This window comes from Xylocopa sonorina, chromosome 8, assembly GCF_050948175.1.
Source record: "Xylocopa sonorina isolate GNS202 chromosome 8, iyXylSono1_principal, whole genome shotgun sequence".
Lineage (NCBI taxonomy): Eukaryota > Metazoa > Arthropoda > Insecta > Hymenoptera > Apidae > Xylocopa > Xylocopa sonorina.
Window position 1 is genome coordinate 8318032 of NC_135200.1, and position 23112 is coordinate 8341143.

At 35.9% G+C, this 23112-nt stretch overlaps 2 protein-coding genes and 1 long non-coding RNA gene across 6 annotated transcripts; 2 read left to right on the forward strand and 1 right to left on the reverse strand.

The window, feature by feature from the left end:
* The first annotated feature begins 374 nt into the window (after nt 1-374).
* On the forward strand, nt 375-8219 carry Ca (RCC1 and BTB domain containing protein claret). Of its 3 annotated transcripts, none has more exons than XM_076899976.1 (20): nt 375-399; nt 882-1339; nt 1494-1942; nt 2013-2191; nt 2280-2680; nt 2764-2941; nt 3030-3241; nt 3331-3512; nt 3583-3710; nt 3787-3918; nt 3987-4121; nt 4192-4318; nt 4384-4946; nt 5048-5425; nt 5506-5878; nt 6090-6418; nt 6537-7375; nt 7451-7584; nt 7652-7830; nt 7922-8219. In XM_076899976.1, exons 2-20 carry the CDS (start codon nt 915-917, stop codon nt 8183-8185), a joined length of 5607 nt encoding a protein of 1868 aa, XP_076756091.1. In that variant the 5' UTR covers nt 375-399; nt 882-914; the 3' UTR covers nt 8186-8219. The 3 variants fall into 3 exon arrangements, with proteins under 3 accessions (XP_076756091.1, XP_076756090.1, XP_076756092.1); XM_076899975.1 differs by lacking the exon at nt 375-399 and adding an exon at nt 418-596; XM_076899977.1 differs by lacking the exon at nt 375-399 and adding an exon at nt 418-596 and having other exon boundaries at nt 1494-1921.
* Nucleotides 8220-11792: 3573 nt separating this feature from the next.
* LOC143426451 (phosphoenolpyruvate carboxykinase [GTP]) lies at nt 11793-16229 on the reverse strand. Its single transcript, XM_076899926.1, has 7 exons — nt 15940-16229; nt 14672-14929; nt 14329-14513; nt 13856-14250; nt 13218-13565; nt 12847-13113; nt 11793-12456 (listed from the first exon to the last, which is right to left on the reverse strand). Exons 1-7 carry the CDS (start codon nt 16212-16214, stop codon nt 11998-12000), a joined length of 2187 nt encoding a protein of 728 aa, XP_076756041.1. The 5' UTR covers nt 16215-16229; the 3' UTR covers nt 11793-11997.
* A 1247-nt stretch (nt 16230-17476) lies between these two features.
* LOC143425802 (uncharacterized) lies at nt 17477-20346 on the forward strand. 2 transcript variants are annotated; one of them, XR_013102076.1, is made up of 2 exons: nt 17477-17628; nt 20224-20346. It is a non-coding gene; the product is annotated as an uncharacterized LOC143425802 (long non-coding RNA). The 2 variants fall into 2 exon arrangements; XR_013102077.1 differs by lacking the exon at nt 17477-17628 and adding an exon at nt 18948-18976.
* Nucleotides 20347-23112: the final 2766 nt, after the last annotated feature.

Here is a 23112-nt window from a genome sequence, read left to right on the forward strand (position 1 = left end):
TTTATATACGAACGAAGGCGCAAGAAATTTGCGGACGCAATTGAACGCATTAATTTTTTAATTAAATTCAATTAAATTTACTTAATATCACGCATATATAGTAAATTTATTATAAAATCGCTTATGTAAGGATTATAGGCGCCGCTGTTGTTACGAACGGACCGCCACGTAATTAATTTATAAAATATCAGTTATCGCGATGAAATCTGTACGAATTTTAGTTGAATAACATAGATAAAGGTATGATCGTTCAAACAACAATAGCAATTGTTTGCTGGTCGAATGAATCTGGTGATTTTCGTTTTTTTGTCGTGGCTATGCCGATGCTTGTAATCTGCCCTAACCTTGATATTCTGACGTTTAGAAATTTGCGTGCGACGGCGGTGTTATTGTAAAAATGTAATGTACCGCGGATAATTAATTTTCTATTCGTTTCCCCCGTGCGAAATTAAATAACCACGTTCAGACGGAATGCGCAATGTGACATTTCGTCTAGGTTCCTTTTGCAATCATTTATTTTTAGCGCAACAAGAATTTCTTAATAGACGAAGCTTTTGTCTCGTCAGCTATATTAATTTACAAGTGCATAAACACAGGTATAACGTTTAGGCTTGCGACATCTCGCTAAATATTTTCCGCGCTACGATAGGCAATCGTAACAGCGATTATTAATTCGTTTGTAAATTTCTTCATATATCCTTCGATTATGCGTTACGAATTATTTATAACGTCTACTTCAAGCCAATAATTATATCGATTTACATATTTATACACGCAAGAAATTTCTGACGGTCTTTTAAATGTATATACATGGTTCAGTTTTGTATAGATAAAGTCTGTACGTATTAAAAATTGTTAATGTAATGTTATATGTATTTTAGGTAGTATTAAGACTACTAGTATTCTGGAATATAATGATCGCAGAAGTCGGCGCGGAGGGCTTTCAGCCAATGACAAGTTTCACAGAAGAAAGCCTATTCAAATTACAATGTTTAATTAAAGCTACTGAGATACAACACAGCGCTCAATGCGAATACGGGAAGAGATTATTTTTAGCGCTTACTACTGGGAACTCTGAAATCTTTTTCTATTACAAGAAAGACTCTGTATCTGCTCCTATAATTAAAAGGATACCATGGTTCCAAGGATCTCACAAGCAAATCTCAGCTCTTTGCTTTCACTTTATGGGAACATGGTTGCTCTCTACAAGTGCCGACGGATCTGTGTACATAATTCCTGCTCTGTGTTTTGTCGATGAAAATTCTGAGAAGGACAGAAGATGGACCAGTGACGATATAACTTCTTTCCCTTCTATTAGCTCGCAGCAATCTCATTCAAAGTATATATCACGATTAAACTATTACGGAGGCTTAACATTTTCACTGTAGATTGAGATGCATCTAATGAAAATCATGCAGTGAAGCTGTTAATATCATTTTTGAGATTCTTTTAATTATTTCTTTCTAAATATTTAAACAATTTCACAATTTCAGGCCAACTGCGATAGTGTGGTGGCAAAGCACAGTCATACCTGCTGAAATTGGTATCATTGGAACCGAGTATGGTGAGATCATATTTATAAATCTTGAAAGTGGCCATCAAACAAACGTTACGCAAATCAAAGGGAATATTGCCAGTCTCCACATTTGTCGCGACCAAAGTAACGACGTTGTATCGCTCTTGATAACAAGTCAGTCCAGAAGACAGTGGAGAGTACTTTTAGAGCAACATACCTACAGTTGTTTGCAAAATTTAGAAAATGGAGAATCGTACAATGCGTTGCACACGAATGACAACGCGTATGATAATACCAATATATTTGCTTCTACTAGATCCAGATTGCAAGGACTCAAGCAACTGTCCGTGGACAAGCTTGCTATACTCAGACAAAAATTGATAGAAACGAAATGTCAGACATTAGGTGAAAATTTACAATATTACGGTTGGTGTATAATTCGGTTTCGCGGCGAAATTTCACCGGAAACTATTAAATCCGTTTACTAATTTTACAGATATCACAAGTAATCGAAACAGCCAGATTACGACTGTTAATTCTGATTCTTCTACAGAAGTGAATCAGAATCAGATAACACCAGAAGCAATGTCGAAAGAAGTGTTTCTGATGTCTCAGTCGGACAGAGAGGGTCAACAGTTATATACGTGTTACCATTCTGTTACGAATCAAATATTGGTACGGTTCAATACAGAATATCTCTGAGCTATTGAATTTCTTAATAATATAATATACATATGATACAAAAACTATTCTATGATTGCAGGTATATGGACCTAATTTTACTACCGTACCTTTATCAGCGCATAAAGTATTTGAATCGTGTAGAAATATATTATTAACTCAGCGATTTTTTTTTATTTCTGACGCCAGTCAGCGTGTAATGTATGTAATATCAGACAGATTATCCGAAACCCGTAAAAGTGATAATGGTAAATTTAATCCAGAGTGCATTGTTGGTCACTTTTCTTTAGTACATAGCAAAGAAGTAATACGCGCCGTATACAGGGCTATCGATTGCACAAATAATGCACCAACAACACTTTCTGAGGAAATAAAAAATAAGTACACGTTACCGAACGGGATAAAAGATATTAGAATCGAATTACCTCATGTGGACACTTGTATAATTGTAACAAATCATTCTGTATATAAAGTTGTTTTAAGGTCGGCGTCATATTTTTGTTACGTTCAATTTATTTCTCTGCGAAATCTAAGTATCTATAATTATTGGCGTGTCTTATTTACAGGAAATCAATACTATCAATTTTTATGGAATTAGTGTTGAAAAATAATGAACTCGAGAAAGCGGCTAAATTGGCTATAGTATTCGGCATCAATGCACAACAATTATTAGAGCAAGCCGGTGATATACTTTTGATGAACAAAGAATTTTCACGTGCCGTAGCGTGCTATAAATTGTCTAAAGTAAGTATTAAGATATACCAAATAACATGTAAGACTGCATACATTAAAAAGTGTACATTATTACATATTTTTTATGCTTATCTTTCAGTGTAGAATAATGAAAAGTATGTTAAAATTTGCGTCCGTTGGATATACGGCCGATTTATTACGTTGCCTTACACATTGTTTAGCTTCTCCGGCAATTAGTGAACTGCCGATTACACCAAGAATACATCTGTCTAATTTATGTGTTCTCGCTTTTATCGAACGGACGCTTAGAGTTTCGTCTCAAAAGTCTAAGGCTATATATAAAGAGTTTTTGTAAGTATTCGCAAATTTTACTTTTACTTTATCTTCGTCAAAAGAATTCTGGAAAACAGAATGCAATATTAACCATTTGACAATTTCAGGTATTTCTTATCTACAAATTCTTTTTACGATGAATTATTAGCAGTTGATATCGCTGGACAGACTTGTCTTTGGGAAGTGTTGCATCACCTAGCAACACAAAAGGGTCTCTATGGACAAATGTTAGATGTTCTTCTGAGAACAATACGCAATTTCAGCACAAGCAATTTCCATCCAACGCCATGTAATATATAATTACTCAATTGTAAATTGCCTAATTTGTAATTACTTATGAGATTCTTGTTTTATTTTAGATGGTTTATTGATATGCATAAGTGAACCAAGTTTAATGCAGGCGATGCTTATACACCCTGAGTTAGCTAGAAGTCATATGTCATTTATTCTTGATAATCTTCAGGACTCTCAAATTTTTGTACTTCAGGTAAAATTTAGATTATATTTATAATAACGATGTACATGGTTTTAATATTCTCACATTTTGATAAATATTGTTTCAGAGATTAGTGACACTGTACGATCCAACGAATCCAGTGATAAGACCTAGAATAGTGCGATGCCGATTACGCCATAGAACTACTTCTTATAGTTCTCAATCTAGTCAATGTGATTCCATAGATCTCATGGAAAATGTACGTATAATTGTTCAAACAACAAATCCACCCATTCGCTCAATTACAATTGTATTTTTTACATACAGGATGAGGCTGATACATTAATAGAGGAAATGATAGAAACTTTTCTACTAATTTTACTTACTTTGATTTATAAAAAGTCTATTTTACACCAAGAATCTCTTGCTACATGTAACATTGAATTATTAAGTCTTAAGAAGGTAATTATTATACAAGTTTTTTGATAGTTCGTACTAATAGGTAATTACATGTTTATATAATTTAAACCAGGAACATAGGAATAGTAATCCTGGTGCTGATTTTAAAAGAAGGCCATTGTGCGCTGGATTTTCTCACGTTGCTCTAATTAGAAATGGAAATGTTTATACATGGGGAAGCTTTGTGCAGGGATGTTTGGGTTAGTTTCACATACGCACTTAGAGCTACGTATTTTTATATGTAATTATATTAATTTTAACACAGGAACTGGTCCATCTGTATTGAGATATGGTGCACCTCAACCCATACCTTTCTTTCGCATCATGGAGGTTGAGGTTCTCAGTGTATCTTGTGGTCACTGTCACACTTTGGCAGTAACTAACAACGGTGTTTACGCGTGGGGATCAAGCCAGTTCGGCCAATTGGGCTTGGGAAAGATCTTACATTGTTCAACCCCTGAACTGGTCACGTCGTTGGCCCAAGAAGTGATAATCGACGCGGTAGCCGGACAATATCATTCTATTGCATTGACTGCGGATGGCAGAGTCTTTACATGGGGTTGGGGTGTTCATGGCCAATTGGGTCATGGTAATACTGACAAAAAGCTAACGCCTACGTTAGTTACGTCTTTGCTTGGCATAGTTGTACGTTCCATTAGTGCTGGCCATGCACATACGCTCGCTCTCTCGACAGAGGGTATCGTGTACGCGTTCGGTTGCAACATCTTTGGGCAACTAGGCGTTGGAAGTAACGTTAAAAGTTCAGTGCCAATGAAAGTATCGTTATCAGAGAGGATATGCCTAATCGCATCTGGATATTTTCATAATGTAAGCAAATATTTGTACAGGTGTCTCGCAACGAAATTAAGAACAAATTATTGCATATTATGTACATATATATTTATTTATGAATACTGTCGTTTTTTTAGCTTGCCGTTAGTTATACAAATAAACTGTACATATGGGGAGCCAGCCCTCAAGTTCTCCGACTGCAAGCACAAACGCAAAAGAAGACTCGAATACTCGAGCAACGAGACGGTATCGTAAAGCAATTTGAAAATATCGATGAATTCGAGAAAGTCACGGATCCTGTGAATGCGAATGATACGAATGAAGAAATCGGAGATGGCAATGCACAAAATAAAAATGCACAAACAAGAGCTAGCGGGACCGGTATGGATTCGCGAAAAAAACAATTGGATAATGTTTGTTTTAAGAATGTAAATGTCGGATCATTGGAGGAGGCTCAAACGCATTTAAAACCGGCCATCGTGGATACAAGTTTAGTCAGAGGAGATATCATACAGGTCAGTTAAATGACTTTCACTCCTTTCAATCGTAAAAAGTTATTAGCAACATAAGTTCTACTACTATTCTCTTACAACAGATATCGACTGGCTGCCATCATAACGCTCTTATAACAAAAGATGGATCGCTTTATACATGGGGTAGGAATTTGGATGGCCAGATTGGCAATGGTAGCAGACGGGAAGTACCCATTCCCACACCGTTATGCTACAATCCCGCTTCGATATTTGCACAGGTACCTCCAAGACATAACGCCTACAAAAAGGTGGATGAAGAGCAAGAATTGGACGGCGGAATAAAGAAATCCACAGTGAACGAAAGAAACGGGAACATGCATGATGAAGCTCGAACGTTTCAATCGGAGAATGACGAATTTAAGGAGAAAATAAATCCTATAATTAAAACTGTTGGAGTTTATTGTGGATACGACTATACAATTGCTATTCAACCAGGTACCTAATTTGTGAAGTACGGTATTGTATCATTGTTGGAACGTTTTTTGACTTAGTTGCAAAAACTAAGCTTTATGTATAAATATCATATAAAGTATAGATTCATCGCAGACCCATTGCGCTTCTAAACGCAAATTTTTTAATTATTGAACAGCTTTAGACTTTACTGTCCATAAAAGTTTTTCATTTCTGTTACTGTATTCTCTTTCAGGAGGTACAGTTTTAGCTTGGGGTAATAATAGTAGAGCACAATTAGGCAGGCTACCTGCAAAAGACACACGTGACACCGATGATAAGCTTGTGTTGATTAAAAAGCGAGTTGTGCGACTCCCTCATGCATCACATGTAGTTTTGGACGTGCCTAGTCAAGTTCCTAATATTCCCGCTCCTATTATTTCTTATCAGAGCTACGATATATCCTCCTTGGCGGGTGTTATTCGTCCCTTAAGCGTTATCGAAAAATCACCTGGAGAATCGACGTTACATTACGCATTGGAATATTTCTCTGGTTTATATGATTCCTCGAGAATTATAGAGAAGGTTGGTTGTTTTTTATTATCTTATTAAGCTCAATAAAAGATTGTACTTTTATTTAATTTATTTACTTTATCTTTTACTATATCTAATTATCTTTATCTTATGTACTATATCTTTTTAGTGTGTCGAGTTAAGGAACTATCAAGCTTGCTCAAAAATAGCTATGCTGCAGCATAACATCTCAGACGCGTTTTCATATCAGTTGAAAATTTTACACGCACTCAGTCTCGAATCTTGCTCAAAAGTAAAGTCTGAAAATTCACGTCCAAAGATGAAACGAAGGTCCAGGGAAGAATCGAACTTAAAAAGGTCTTCGTCCGCGCATCACGTTAAGAAGAATACGGAACTGTTTAACAAACAGGTGGAGAAGAACCTAATTGACTCTGTCGAGGATTGTGCGGCGAAAAACAAGATGAAAATTCCTGCCAGTAAATCATTAAACAGCTTGCAAATGCTTCAACAGGAATTATATTCATTTGATTGTCAAGGTGGCTTGGAAGAATTGTGTAGGGATGTTAAATGCGACAACACGCCTGTGGGAATTTTCGAGGACAGTTGTAATTCTGACACCAGCTCTGATACGGATGAATGGATGGAAAACCTCATGTTCAAGGAAAATGAATTACGGAAGCAAGGGAACGCCGGCAGATCCACCGATGATAGTTCCGGAGGTTCTACTCCTATGAAGGAAACGGTGGATCAATTATCTAAGGGGAATGAAACGTTTTGCGAGACAAAAATTACACGATCTCGACAGAACAGTGTAACGAGCGAAGCTATAAAGGTGCTCAAGTTCTTTTTGAATGAGATGGAAAATGAGGCAGATACGGTTAAATGTAAAATGTTACAAGATGCGCTTGACTTTTGGGTCGAACATGATTTACCGATACAGAGTATAGAGAATGTATTTTTGGAGCATATTCAGTCAATTTTTTATCCCCTCGGATTGTTGTTATTTTGGTAAGTTTATTATTGATACGTATGATTGTAATATTAATTTACGATGGTATTAATAATAGATGTTTTTTATTACAGCCAAGAGGTGATGAACAAGTATTTGGACGTGAGTAAGAATGATACAGAGGCCAAGAGCTCTATTGCAATTAATTTATTTTCTGTTAAATTTTGTCTTCAAGTGTGTTCTATGTTGCTACATCATATTGATCAAGGTAAACAGTGTTGTTTACTTAGACCAAATATAGTTTATTCTTTTACCTTTCCTATTTTTATTGTTAGGTCAATCTACACCTGAATTTATTAAGCTATTATCTTCATTAACGGCTGATCAATATGGGCCACCATTAACTGGATATCCCGGTTCAAGTGGAAATAATACTTCGAAGCAGATGATGGAAGGAGTTATAAGCACTGTATCCTCTAATGTTCATGACTCAAGATCATTTGTACATATTAAGGTGGATTATAAAACTTATATCACGTAACAATTCTGTCACTTAACGATGGCTGCTAAGACCATTAATGCAACAAATGTTTATTTAAAATTAGGATCCGGATGCAGTATACCGATTTCTCGAAACTGAAGAAGACACGATGGTATTTACGTGTGGCCATCATTTTCCAATGGCTGGATATAAAACGGAAGTGATACCAACAATGGAAACCGAAATGCTGACATCCGAATCGCTGGTTCTTCCATGTACAGCTCAGTACTTGGGAAAAATGTTATCTCAGACGACTAAGCCGGAAATACTGTGTCCGTTATGTATACCACGTGCACTGGAAACGTTGGTGAAGAAACATAATGGGTGAAAAGTATGTACCTGAGATTTTATTTTAAGGAAAAGGGATAGAAATGAAAAGAAAGTTGGTATACATATATAAGTTCTTCTTAAGCTCTCAAAGAACTCTAAAGGACGAGTATGCGTAATATGAACTTTTCGATTAATTTTAATGAACTAAGTACCGAAGGAAGATTGAAATCCAATTAGTTAACGGCAAAGCGAAGTAACGAAACGTTTAAATTTACAACACTTGCCATTGCAATTGAAACGTTGCATCGAACAAACATTACAAAGTACTGTGAAAAATGAAAGCTCTCTATCTTTGAAGTCATATTTTTAGAGAATAATTCTTCATAGACATGAGAAGTTGTTGAATGTAAGAAATTATAGTATGCACTAATTTTTTATTACTTAAAAACACACGTCTTGTCGAACGTTAGAATGATTATTTCACTACGCACATTAAAATTGAACGTGTTTATTGAAACCGGATATGTTATGTGTTCATAAACGATCGTAAATTAATAACTCTTAAATTTATTACTGAACTATAGATTACAAAAAGGAACAACGTTGTGTATCGGCATTTCGAGTACTTTACCGTTTAAAATGTATTTCGAGACTTTTAATTTATATGCAACTTGTTAACTGCTTAGACGCAGTTAGTACTATATTTTTGAAATGGTTAATGACTTAAATACAACGATGTAATGTAATAATTAGTAACGAATCAATAATCGTTTCTTTTTGTACTTCCGTTTGAAACAATTTTATCGTAGACTACCCATACTGACATATTTTAAGCTTAAAACCTCGTGGACTTTATTATCGATGGTTTTGACTAATATAATACTATTTTATAGTATATAACAATTATATTATTAATGAATTTTATTTCATAATCAGCTACTTATTGTGTAGATCTTTTTGAAACTTACTGCAACTTTTTTCTTTACATGACTAAAAAAAAAATCAGTGTATTTGATCACAGTATATAAACGGCTATAAGAAAAGTATATTATTAATGTATGAAATTTATTAACACTTTCGTGACTATCAAGATAGTATTACATTTTTTCAAAAGTTAAATCTGATAGCCAAAGTACTACATATGTTTTCTTTTTTTATTATGGTTTTACCAAAGCTCAGGGGATACCCTCGTTATATTTTAATAAATAGAAAAAGATATATATGGCAATAGAGGGATAATGGAGTCAAATAGTAGTAGTACCAGTGCTTACAAGTGCATGGTGCCAAATATTATATAATATTAATGTATACACAATACGACCACGAAAGTGTTAATATATTTGCTAACCAAATGTTAGTTACTATGAAATTGCAACAGGTAGTCGCACAGTAGTTATAGCGACATTGTAAAATATATTTAAAAAGAAAAGATAATTAAGGAATGGACACAACTACCATCTGTGCAATCTTAAGAAATGTGTGCAAAGTATTGCTCTCCTCCGACTTACGCGATTACATGAATTTATGTTATATTATTGAAAATTACTTAAATGGAGTTTAAGTTTATAAAATTCTGTCAGAGTAAAATTTTTGTGATTGTCATGATTGGAACGATTAGATGATAAAGATTTTGGTGTAAAGTAGGAATACGTGTAACGTTAATTTGCGTAAGTCCAGAGATGAATATACTAAACTGTAAGGACTGATGAAAACTATATTGATCTAGTCTTAAAAGTATATGCCAGAATAGAGTAGTCGTTTAGGTTCCATTATGTTATATTCGTAACCTATGATCATAGAAATTGGAAAAAACATCTTAGCAAAAGAAAAAAATATATGTGATTCTTTGTGAACTTGTAACTGATGTTAAGTAGACGATCGGTGTGTTAGTGCAGTAGAGAAGTAGAATTGAAATTGTACATAAAACATTATTCGTAAAAGTGAGATACTTCCGGTTACAAATGGAGCAGTGCTCGTGAACTTTATTATATTTTTTAAGTAGGAACCGCACGAAAAGTAAAGAAGCATTACAGGTATGGTGCATTAGTACATGTCGGGGAATCTCTCCGCTGATTTCGGAGACCAAATAGGAAGGTTTTAGAAATTAATCAATGCAAATCCACGAATAAAATGAATGTTATAGCTGCAATTATAATCGATTATTAACAAACTACGTAAAAGTGAAACTATTACAATACAGAGTAAAAAATTATACATGCTTTATTCTTTAGCATAAAGTAATGTATATTTAATTAATAATTAAGATGGTAACAATGAATAATTTAGTGATAAAATATAAGCATTCCCCAATATGTCTTGCTCACTTCATGTTAATCAGCGAGTGTAACACAAGTTTTTATTAAAAAAAGAAATATACTTAAAATCTGTATATATTTTATACCATTGAGATTCGAATTTGACCGTACTAATCCATTAATAGTAATGGATCAGAAAATTAAATTTACTTTTATTATTTTATCAAATGTGATATAATTATTTTAGACGATGAAAAATATTTTTTCATACTTTTCGTTTCTTATAAAAGGTTGAACATTTTAGAAACGTGCAATATTTTACCCAGAAACCGCATTGAATAATTTCTAAATCCTTCTGTTATAATATCCACGCGTTTGAGACGTGTGATATTTTTTTCTATTAGTTATTCTTAAATTGCATAATATATTTTAAAATATATATATATATATATATATATATATATATATATATATATATATATATATATATTATATATATATATATATATATATATATATAATATATTCTGGACGTGTAGCAGTCTTCTCCAACTTATTTCTCGATACTTAATATACGGGTATATTATTAAACCGAAAGATACCCAATATTATATTGTCAAGAATTTACACAGATTAGATAATCTATTGCATAATTAAATGCATGTATAAATATAATATGTTTTTCTTTTTATGCAAATGACTTTACTGTTTTTGTGTATTATATTAATCGCATAGTAATACGACATATTTGATTCGGACAAAAAATTTGTTTAACTTTTTAGCAGACACTTTCGATATATTTTTTGTCCGGTCCTTTTTTAAATTCAATTTATATATCTGCAATATTAAATTGTTTATTTACACGATAAGGCAATAATCTTGTAACATATATTCAAGTGTACAGTTTTGAATGTCTTGTATATGAAGTCTTTCACTGATAGTACTTAGACAATTTAAGTATTTAGTCAATAAATACGATTAGCAGAACAATTTACCATTATTTTCTTTTTCATTTGAATTTATCATTTGAACCTCGATGTTACTCTCTTCTCTCTCTTTTTCTAGTTATCTTCTATACAATGAATAATTTAAAAAAAAGGAAAAATTTATTGGTTTTTAAACTTTTTATTTAAAGAATTATATAATAAAAAATATATGTCTTCTTTTTATTACAGTCGGTAAACGTGCTGCATGCGGCACTCATCTGGCCGTCTACTGCTTTCGCACGCGGTCCATCACAAAAAGGATTGTTTCAATCACTTGCAAAGACAACATTGCACAGTTCACTTCGATGAACGACACTAATTTAACAAAATTGATAGCAAAATAAATACTATACGTGTTTATTTTACATTCAATTTTATTAAATCAATTGTGCAGGCAGACCAAGTGGAGCAAAGTATCTTAGAAGAATGTTTTAATGAATATGATTATGCTTAACGTTCTAGTAGAAATTGTAGTAATACTTTTTTTGCATTTGAACTTGACGTGAAACGTGACAATAATTTTTAGTGTGAACTTAAATTCTGAACTTCAATGTAATCCTTAACTTTAGAACTCTGTTAAGAAATCTTCGTTGAATGGTTCTTTAGATAAAACAAAAATAACTTCACAATTAAAGCTGTTCAATGTTACGAGCGAGAGACTCGAGCTCCGCACGAATGTCTGCGGGTAGATCATCTCCGATTTGAGCGTCGAAATACTCTCTAAGCTCTTTGACTTCATTCTGCCAGAAGCTTTTTGGTAATCTGAATAATTCTTCCATATCTACTTTTCCTTGTATGTTGTTCATGTTTAACGACTCAAGTTTAGGTAACAGGCCTATGGGAGAGTCTACGGCGATATCCTCGCCATTGATTCTGCGGAAGATCCAATCCAAAACGCGAGAATTCTCGCCAAAGCCTGGCCAGAGGAATTTGCCATCCGTGCTCTTTCTGAACCAGTTCACGTGGAATATCGCTGGCAGTTTAGCGTCCTTCACTTTGGCCATACTCAGCCAGTGCTCAAGATAGTGTCCAAAATTGTAGCCAAAGAAAGGCCTCATGGCAAACGGATCGTGCATGATTGCCTTGTCCTAATTGTTAATTATTTAAGATAATAATTTAGCTTCCAGTGAGGAATTTTTATGCATTGAAGCTCCTTTGACGACAGAATGTAATGATACGATACTAAGGATAGCGAGCGTGTCGTGCAGAATTATTTTGCTCTGATTGTTAATTGTTGAGTAATGTATTTAGATTTGAAAGCAAATTTATTTAGGTAGCTGAACCCAATGAGGAATTTTACGTTTCCTCGATAGAATCTTCGAGAACTAGGTATGTTAGTGCAGTGTTTCGTGTGGATATGGAATAATTAGTATTTCTTACAATTATTTCAACGTGAAATAATCTCCTGATGATGATGGTTGTTATGCAATTTTAGTATAGCGTATATGGTTACGATAATAGTTAAATGGTAACAGTACCTTGTGTTCTGCTGCAGCGGTCGCTTCAGACTTCATGGACGCTCCAATAAAGACACCGTGTTGCCAATTTCTAGCCTGATATATCAGGGGAACACCTTCTGGTCTTCGGCCTCCAAAAATGATCGCATCTATAGGAACGCCAGCTGGATCTTCCCAAGCTGGATCGATAATTGGACATTGCATAGCTGGGGAACAGAATCTGGAATTGGGATGCGCTGCGGGTGTCTTGGAGCCTCTGGTCCACTTGTTGCCTCGCCAATCAGTAATCTGCGCAAGTGTTTAGAAAATGCAATTAATACAACTTTACGTAACAATTGATATCTCTCAAAAATACAGCAAGAACGTTAGAATATAGGAAAGCGAGTTCTTACTTCAACATCATCATTGATTTCTTTTTCCAATCCTTCCCAGAAGACTCCACCATCGTTGGTAGCCGCTACATTGGTGAATATAGTGTCCTTGAAGATGGTCTTCATAGCATTAGGGTTGGTGGAGAAACTGGTACCAGGTGCAACACCAAAGAATCCATTCTCCGGATTTATAGCGCGAAGCCTGCCCTCCTTGTCAAACCTCATCCAGGCGATGTCGTCACCCACGCATTCAATCTTATACCCTGGCAGTGTTGGCTGCATCATGGCCAGGTTGGTCTTCCCGCAGGCACTTGGGAACGCAGCGGCGATGTAACATTTTTTACCTTTTGGATTTGTGATACCCAGTATCTACAAAAGGTAACTGATACAGAATCTCTTAGATGACTGACAAGCTTGCTAGCGTCGAGTAACGATTGAAAGTGGTGGAACCGATCGGTAGGAAGGTCAGGAAATTATTTGCTATCAAAGAAACCGAAACATTTTTTGATTGACGCGCTACGGTTTTATAGTATATCTTACGAGATCACTTTCATGATTATTATTGGGGTTATATAACATAAATTCCAAATAGAAATTAGTGGAACTAATAGAAATTGAGTAAATCCACAGACTAATTATTATACAATATTGTTACGTACGAGCATGTGTTCAGCCAGCCAGCCCTCATCTCTGGCGATGGTGGAGCCGATTCTCAAGGCGAAACACTTTTTACCAAGTAAAGAATTTCCACCGTAACCGCTACCATACGAAACTATCTCGTTCTTCGCTGGTTTGTGAAGAATGATGGTTCTCTCCGGATCGCAAGGCCAAGCAGGATTGATTTTGATCTTCGAATTCAATTTTGGAGCACCAACAGAGTGCAGGCACTTGACGAAATCATCGTTCCCAAGAATCGCGAGAACCTTTCTTCCCATCCTGGTCATTATTCTCATAGAACAGGCTACGTATGCGGAATCTGTGATCTCTATCCCAATTTTTGAGAAGGGTGAGCCTATCGGGCCCATGCTGAACGGAATGACATACATTGTTCGACCTAAATTAAATTCAAATTGTTAGTCTCGTTAACCGATTAGGTCGAATTATTTTTGAGGAGTTTTTTAGTAAGAATTACCTTTCATACACCCCGGAAAGCGGTCTAGAATAGCCTTGTCCATGTCAGTTGAGGAAATCCAGTTGCCCAATTCTCCAGTGACACCATCGCGTGAAGCTGGGACCGTGTCATGTTTGGACTCCGTGCTGATAAACGTGCACTTCTCGACGCGTGCTACGTCCGCTGGATTCGTTCTAGCCAACCAGCTGAAACAGAATTGTGCAATTGTCATGATATCAGGAAAATTGGTCAAAACTATCAGGATGTTGCAAAAGTTCTTAGTAAAATTAAAGCTTTACTAAAAACTAGTAAAGACTTACTGAAAGTTTTAGTATATCATACGAACTTGTAGTATAATACTTACCAATTCTCGTATTTCGGTAAAGGTGTTATCGTATCATTCTTTTGTAAAAGTTTCAACAGTTGCTCGTACTCTGCATTGCTTCCATCGCAGATATAGATATCCTTGGGACAGCAAAGGGATGCACATTCCTCGATGTATGAACGAAGTTTCGGAGCAAGGGGTTCCGTCAGTGTATTCAACAAGGGTGTTCTTCCTATGTATTCATAAGTATTGTTGATGGCTGGATTTTTCGCTACATTGGTGACCAAGGTGGACACTCTGAAAACAAAATTAAATACTCTGACTTAATGTTTGATTTAATAATATCTATCTTACATATGCAGCACGCGTTTGTAACATTTTTCCTGTGAAATCCAACGTACATTATTCTACGTTTTATTCAGTAGAGCCTAATCAATCACTTTGGATCAATGCAACAGGTAGTGCTATCCAAGCATCTATTAAAAACACGTTGATCGATCGGTTTCCACTGTATTATTGCAGAAACGTTGCTAAACAAGAAATGAAAAATTCTAAGTCGATGGTTTAAGGAATCGGCGACATTTACGCGTTCACCTTTCATTGTTGATGTCGAAAATTGATCGCGCAACTTTCATGCTGTTGCATGTCCTGCATTGCCATTTTCTATCGCGTTGCAACAAAATCATACCTTTTCCTTTTACTAGAAGAACCTGTTGCCTTTATAAGTATATACCTTAGCAGTCATTAAAAAAATGTTCATGCTTCACTGCGCGCAATATAAAATAAGTAGAGGCTATAGAGTACCTTTTTAATAACAAAAAAGTGCCGCATATAAAATGTTTGAATACATTTTTTAATAGTTGTTTTGTAATTATTTATAATAATAGAGAGAAGAGTATTAAAAAGTAAATTCTTTAAAAGTCAGCTTTAAAATATCTATGAAATGAACAGTAATATTTGCGATAAAGAAGTACATTGATATTAGACTTATCTAATTAGAAGAAACGTGCTTAGTGTTTACACAAATATGTTGTTACTAACATTACACAAATACTATACAAATCATACAATGAATATATAACAAAGATTGCGATAACATTATGCAACGTCAGACAGAAGCAGCTGAATAGTTTTTCATTTAATCCTTATTATCCAAGTTTCTTTACATAACTACTTTCAACTACTTTCAACTCATCCCATTAGAACCAAAATTGAAGTTGTTTCCTTTGAAATGACAAACTCGACTCCAGCTTTTCCAAATGAAGCAATATTCGATTTCATCGATCTAACACACGAGCAATACTCACCGCGGATAACAAACGCCGATCGTATGCGACATCTTGGTAACGTTCAGAAGCGTTCGATGGCTCAGGATCGCGAACCTTGCTATCTGCTGTCTTCCAATTCCGGGCGCATTGACCGAGTCAACGGATTTCAAGTAGCACGGATCTCTCCTCCAAAGGCTCTTGCAATGGATCGAGGATCCTCCGGAAGAGGTTGCAGCGACGGAGAAACCTCTGGTGATCCGGAAACTGATACCGGCCAAACTCGACCAGCGTATCGGATCGATTCTCGCTGACATGTCCCGCGTTTCACGCTTTTATACGATCGGCAAGGATTTCGCACGACCCGCTGCTCGTCACGCGGATCACACGTTCCGCCGGTTACAACGGGTGGGGCGGTTGCGGAACGGCCGCAGAATCAGCTACCCCAGACGTCTGCTCAGTCCGTTTCCGACTCGTTTCGGGTTATCGCTTCTGACGATCGTGATTTGTAAAAGGGACGATGCTGAGGACGATGCACAGACCTGGCCACGTTTCCACTATTATGTATCGAATAGAAAAACAGAGAGGCCTATAAAGTAAGAAGATATTCGAGCGATAGTCGATAGCGAGAAGAAGCGTGAACGCACCGAGAGAATCCTAAAATCAAACGTCCAGTGTCCACGCGATGAATTCGATCGGAACCGCAGAAGCGGAGCAGATGGCGGTAAAAAGGTAGGCGTAGCAGTCGACTGACCGGACTCCCAGTACTTGAAGACCTTGAGGTCGTCTCGATGGATCGAGAGATGCCGACGACGCGACTGGACGACGTTGCACTTTCAAAAGTAGCGTGGTGCGAATTGGCGGCGGCGGACACAGTGGTGACGGTCGATGACAACTGAGGAGGAAGACACGCACACGGCCGATCGCACCGTTTGGAACTGACTGATCGGTCGGTGCGCTTGGTCGATCGAAGTAAAAGCGATCGGGGCACGACAAGATTCAAACGGCCCACGCGAGAGTATCGAGACGAAATCGGTTGCCCTAGCCGGTTGTTTTACACGTACAGAAACCACTGTTACTCCGCTGTGTGCGGTACTTGCTCTTCTATTTTTGCACGAACACTTTCGCTTTCCGCTATCTAGCGCAGCCACGCGACGCGAGCTCGTCGTGAGGGCGACGACGGGCAAGCCTCGCGTAATTATCGGAACCGGTGCATTCTTCTCCGTGTTTAAATACCATTTCGTGAAAAGCGAATTATCGTACCGTGTTCGTTGCGAAACGAACGTTCTGTTTGCTTTGAGACGATAGACTGTGGACGGTTTGGCGCCAAATGTTGATTGCCGTTAACTGTCGTTAGCGTTATTGGGGAATCTTCCTACAGAGTTCCGAGGAATCGTTATTATGAAGATGTCGGGCTTATTGAAGATGCCAGGGACTCGTACTGAAAAGAGATCGTGATTGAGAATTATGAAGATGTTGAGTCGCTATAAAAAATTTTATAAAAATTTGTACATGAAAATGTTGAGAAGTCATTGTTAAAGATTTTGAAGAATTTCGAAGAAATCGTCGATTCCCTTGTTAAAAGATCGCGGGAAGTAATTGTCAAATTCTCGAGGAGAAAGTTGCATTCGATTATTGTTGATCGACGGGATTATCGTCGATCATTCAGCCGCCTTTTACATTTAATCTAAGAGCGATCGTAAACGATGCTCTGTTTATTGCTTCGTGATGGTAAATTGATTATTGTATTCAAACTTCTTTCGAAATTATTTCGAAATTGAGAATATATGCGTAGAAATACGTCAGATTAGAGATGATATACGGCTGATAAGAGACGATATTGTATCGAATGATAAAGTTAGGTCGATGAAAAATTCTCTGTTTCGTAAAACCACGACATACTGCTCGATTGGATAATCAATACAAATTCTGCTAATTTTAAATACCGGTTAATTCCGGGGCTGATTCAATCGCTTCCAATATATAATAACACTGGTTGATGCAGAGATCATGCTGCGTCTATCTAATCGATGAGACGGTATATAGTTCAAAGTATAAGAATCAGAACACTGACGGAATTGCTGTCCTAAATGAATCGACTCTCTCGAGATAAAGAGATGGAGGACAGACGCTAGTCTGGGAGGAATCATTTCTGGAACTTTCAATAGCACAACGTATAAAATATTATTAAGTAGTATAAATTGCACACACACTTCCCTCGTTTAAATGGTGGAAATAAAAGATGAGAGGGGTGCAACATTATATTATTATTATTATTGAAACATTAAAGTCGCAGTTTGTATCATTTCTCAGAGTGCAAGGGTACGTACTTAATATTTCTGACCTTATATGAAAATAGAAATCAACTATTCTGTATCGACAAACTCGTGCTACCAAAGGTTAAATCAATTTTATTTGACTAATTCTCGTTCAAGTTTATCGCGAGCATAAAATTTATTGTTACTAAGACACACGCTGCGGAATATTTAAACACGAATAATTGGTATAATTGAACGGTTGTGTGTTTCATACGAGAGTGAACTGGGGTGGAAAAAAACTGGGGGGTACCAATGACGTCGGTATCGTTCTTTTTCACGAATCGTTTCAACAGATTTGTCATTTTCCTGTATTTTATCGCGAGAAATGTGGGATTTGCGAATTATCGCAACCAGACAGTGAACTACGGACCAGGTCACAGGCGACGAGATGCATTTTCTTTGTAATTGGATCAAAAAATAAACGAAGAGTTGATACACAATTGATAAACACGATTGCAATCTCTAGATTATCTCACTTTACTTCTGTTACTAATACTTAACTATGAAGAACCAAATATAAGAATTAAATAATCAAAAGCAATATATATTGAATAATAGAGACACGAGTTATAGTTTTAGATTATTCCACTCTTTAAATGTAAACCATTTCAACATTTAACTATGTATTATGTGGTATTAAATAAGGTTAATTAAACCGTTTCGCCTGTAACTATAAGTACATTAAGTAAACGCAAAAATATGTAGAAAAATCGATCAACCTATCCCGTCGAACATTCGCGAGGAAAAAAGAAAACATGGAGGTAAGATTGCCTAGAGAAAGGAAGTATGCCTGCGCATTGGACTTTGAACTATAACAAGCTATCCAATGCGTGCAATGTTCATACAACGTTATTGTTTACGGAGATTTCTCGAACAACTTCGTACTTTGTTTGGATTCTGTTCTCCCTGTTGTCTTCAATCGTATCGTAGCGATTAATTTCCTAGAAGGAAGGATCGCGAATACTGCTACCACACAGTGATAAAGTACCCAATGTGAAATCAGCCATTTAATTGCATTTATGACCTGTTTTCTTTGATACAAGTCACCCTCGGATATGCATATACGGCGATATATTCAGATCTTGTTATAAATATAATTAAGTAAACTTCTCATTGTACTTCTTTTTTAATGAAATAAAGTTAGAGTGATACTTTTGTAGTGTCAATATTGTGTTAGTGACAAAAAGTTATTTAGCTATAGAGCTTAATCCGATTGAGTCAAATTGTTTGACGAAATTTCTGATTGATAACAGCGATGAATACGGTCTACAAATTGTCGACCACGATTTACTGTACAAATGTCTCGTTTTAAGGTATCGTTCCGCGACTTTATCGGCATCTAATATTTTCCTTCACCCTAGCCATTCAATTATATGATTAATTCACAAGGCCAGACGGTCTACGCGAGGCAGACAACGGAATAAAACACTAGAAGTCTCGCGAAACCACCGAGAACGATAAAAGGATCATGACCGTACACTTTTTCAGCTAAAAACAGATAAAGCTTTTGTATTTCATCCGCTCACGATGCGTGCACGTTCGCTCTCTTTCTTGTCGCGCACATTTTTTTCCCCAATCATCTAAAGCTTACCAATCGATTTATTACTCCCCCTATCAAACATGTATTATACAGTATTATCCAAACTTTTTACTTTTTAACCCATAAAAATTCATCCAAATATCAAGTCGAATACCCTACAGTCTAATCAATTACACTAGTAGAGTACATACGGTACATTTCTCTATAAATACCTTGGAGAAACATTATGCAAAGGTAATAAACGTTTCCTTGCGCTATGAAAAAAGAAAGTGTACTTGAAAGTATAGTTTAAATATAAACGGAAACATTGCAAAACCTCTAGCTCTTTTTGTCACAGTATTTATCAATGTTTCACGCTCCAACAAAATACGCAAATGGTAAACAGAAACAAAAACTCTTACCGCAAACATATTTTTGCAAATGCGATGGCGAACTTAGGACATCATCTGTTTTATCTTTTTGTTCCAGCTGACGAAGGATCTTGCACCAGCTGACAGACGATCTAGTGTCAAGAGTCATCGGTTGATGTTGGTATTTTGGTTCCCAGAAAAAGTTAGCAAGCGTAATCGAGATTAGAATTTTGGACTCTGTGATGATGACGTATTTATTTACCTGACCCTTCTGCTACAGTTTTGAGATTGCACGCATGGATTGTGATTATCGTATCGAGCGCTCGTGTCAATTCTTTACAATTAATCTGCGCATGTTGCAAAAATGATTGTGTTTGCGTTCAATAAAATTGTGCGTACATGACTGTTGAACTTCGGCTTAGCATTGTGTCAGTTCTATCATCTGGCATTTTATACACGTGTCTGAAATTTCATTCCTCTGGTGTAGTACCCGTTATTGCTCTAAATCTTGCAGACAGAAGATATAGAATTATTAATATTATAATTAATAAAACTATAATGTAACAATTAAGTAGAACGCAATGGTGCCTCGAATATATACTAAATATAGTATAGCAATGTGTTCTTATCTTGTACATACCATAAACTAATAATAAGAAACCTTGGACTCTGTAATAAAGCGCACGCTGAAAGGTCTTTGCCGTACAAACAATAATACAAGTCTATTATAACATCTAAAAGTACAACGCAATCAGATCTACGATTGCGGCAGAAATCATTGAGTTCTAGTTCCAACCAGTTCCTCGAAATCATTTCATCGCATTTCTGTCGTCCCTGTGATTCTTTCCCCTGTTTTAAGAGTAAAGCTTATTCTCTGCATAAATAGACGTGCAACGTGGAATGCATACGCGCGTACACGGGAAAGTTATGCGTGGCCTGACGTATCGTGGAGGCTCGACTGTGTGGTTGCATGATACGGTTATCATAATTGATTGCATAACACAGTGGGCACGACCGCGCGATGTCTACACCAACAACCATCTCGCAAGACAAAAGCGCATGCACACATTCGATTCGAATAATAGTGTTTTGTTGGTGCCCTTTAACTTCAGCGTGGTACAGACGCGTGATTCGCATTCTTTGCATTCACTCATTTTAGAAGCTTTTCAGGAGGCTGCTTAATTCATCTGCGAGACTTTTTGCACTTCTGTAACACAATTTTTTAGGAGATCCTGTTAAAAACATTAGAAAAGTAAGAAATTTGCAAAACGTCAAATATTTCCGTAAATATCAAAGAAATTATTTTTTGTAAGCGATAGAATCAAAGTTGCGTTTGAAACACTGTAATACGTAATGCTGTTAATGTAACGACGTGAAATTTAATTGAGGGTAAAAGTCTCATCTTGATTCTGTTCAGCAAATCTAAATTTGTACATTAAATATACATATACTACTGTACTTTCTAATCTTGCAATACACGAACACAGTCTTTCTTAAACTCGTCTTACGTCTGAATGACTTCTTAACTATACGTCATGTCTTGAAGCAGATTATTCTGTGTTTTGACTCGCTCGATTACGTTATGTACACAAATTTGCAACGAATTCATTACATATCGCATATTTTCCATACATTTTTATCAAGAAAGTTTGTTTACCTCTTATTCTGTATTCTGTTTATATTTTGTAAATATTTAGGGAAGTACTGATTGTACCAGTTTGTTTGCGTACATTTACTGCGAGAAAGTGTTTTAATGAATCAATTCCTTCATGAAAATACTTTTAATTTTCATCATATATTTACACGAACATTTCTTCATGTATTTACAAGCATGAAACCCCCTGCGACGCGCTAAAAAAGGATAAAAGTGTTATTATCTGTGGTCTTTAACCCTAACATCTCATAATGAAGAATAGTTCTATCGTTTTTGTTGTCCTCGTTGCGAAACTCAATTCTCTTTATCATGAACAATATTTTCTACTGTTATAAATTTATTTATGACAGAATTTCATAAGAAATAAAGCCGTGAACACTAACGAAAGTGAAAATCGAGAATTTTCTTAAAAGTTATATGTTTAAGTACAAGAAGAAGTGAATAAAAAAGGGAATCATACTCTATAGCGAATATATACAAACCATTAGGTGTGTCTTGTAGTCTCGATCTCACTATTGGAAATATACGTGAATAGTACAATAAAAAAATCAAAATCTAGTCGAATTTAAAGTAGGATTGATTTCAAATAATGCAGTGTAACATTTAGCCGATGGAGTCGCTGATTCTGCAACATCGACACGTTGAAATTTCTTCTCGTAGAGCTAGAAGTCTCTACACAGTGAATGAACTGATACGATTTTGCGTAGTCTATGATATCAGAAGCGAAGCACCTATAATCACAGAGACGGTACAGAATAAAGTATTTAGTTACTCAATGTATTTTTGTGTTCCACAATTCGAAATCTAATTCCTTTATCATTTTTGTGCCACTTTACTTGTGGTACATATACTCGATATCAAATCAGCTGATGCGGATTCAGTCTAACAGTACCTATCTCAAATGCTGTCATTCTCCAAGAATAGATCACTCTAATTTTTAATTATTCCACAAAACCAAAAGATCTTGAAAAAACTCGTGCAGAATTTTGTGCGACTTTACCAACTGTAAAATTCGGTGGTTGCATTCATTAAAGTCTTCGTTTCGGGTAGTAGATGGCATAACAAAACCTATGGTTTTTTTTTCAGGATTGGTATTTCAAAACGTGAGATACAGAGTACTAATAAGTGGTCTATCTTTCATACCACGTCAATGCTCGTACTTTACTTGTGATATAATATTATACAGACCTACTGTCTAATACACATTCATATCGCGGTCTATGGGGTAGATCCTAATTTCTAAACAAGCTTCTCTTTACACCAGTTACTGGACTTTTTCAACTTCGATGAATAAATTTGATGACACAAAGTTTTTCATCGTAAATCGTGAAAGGCGTAAGAAAATTTGTATTC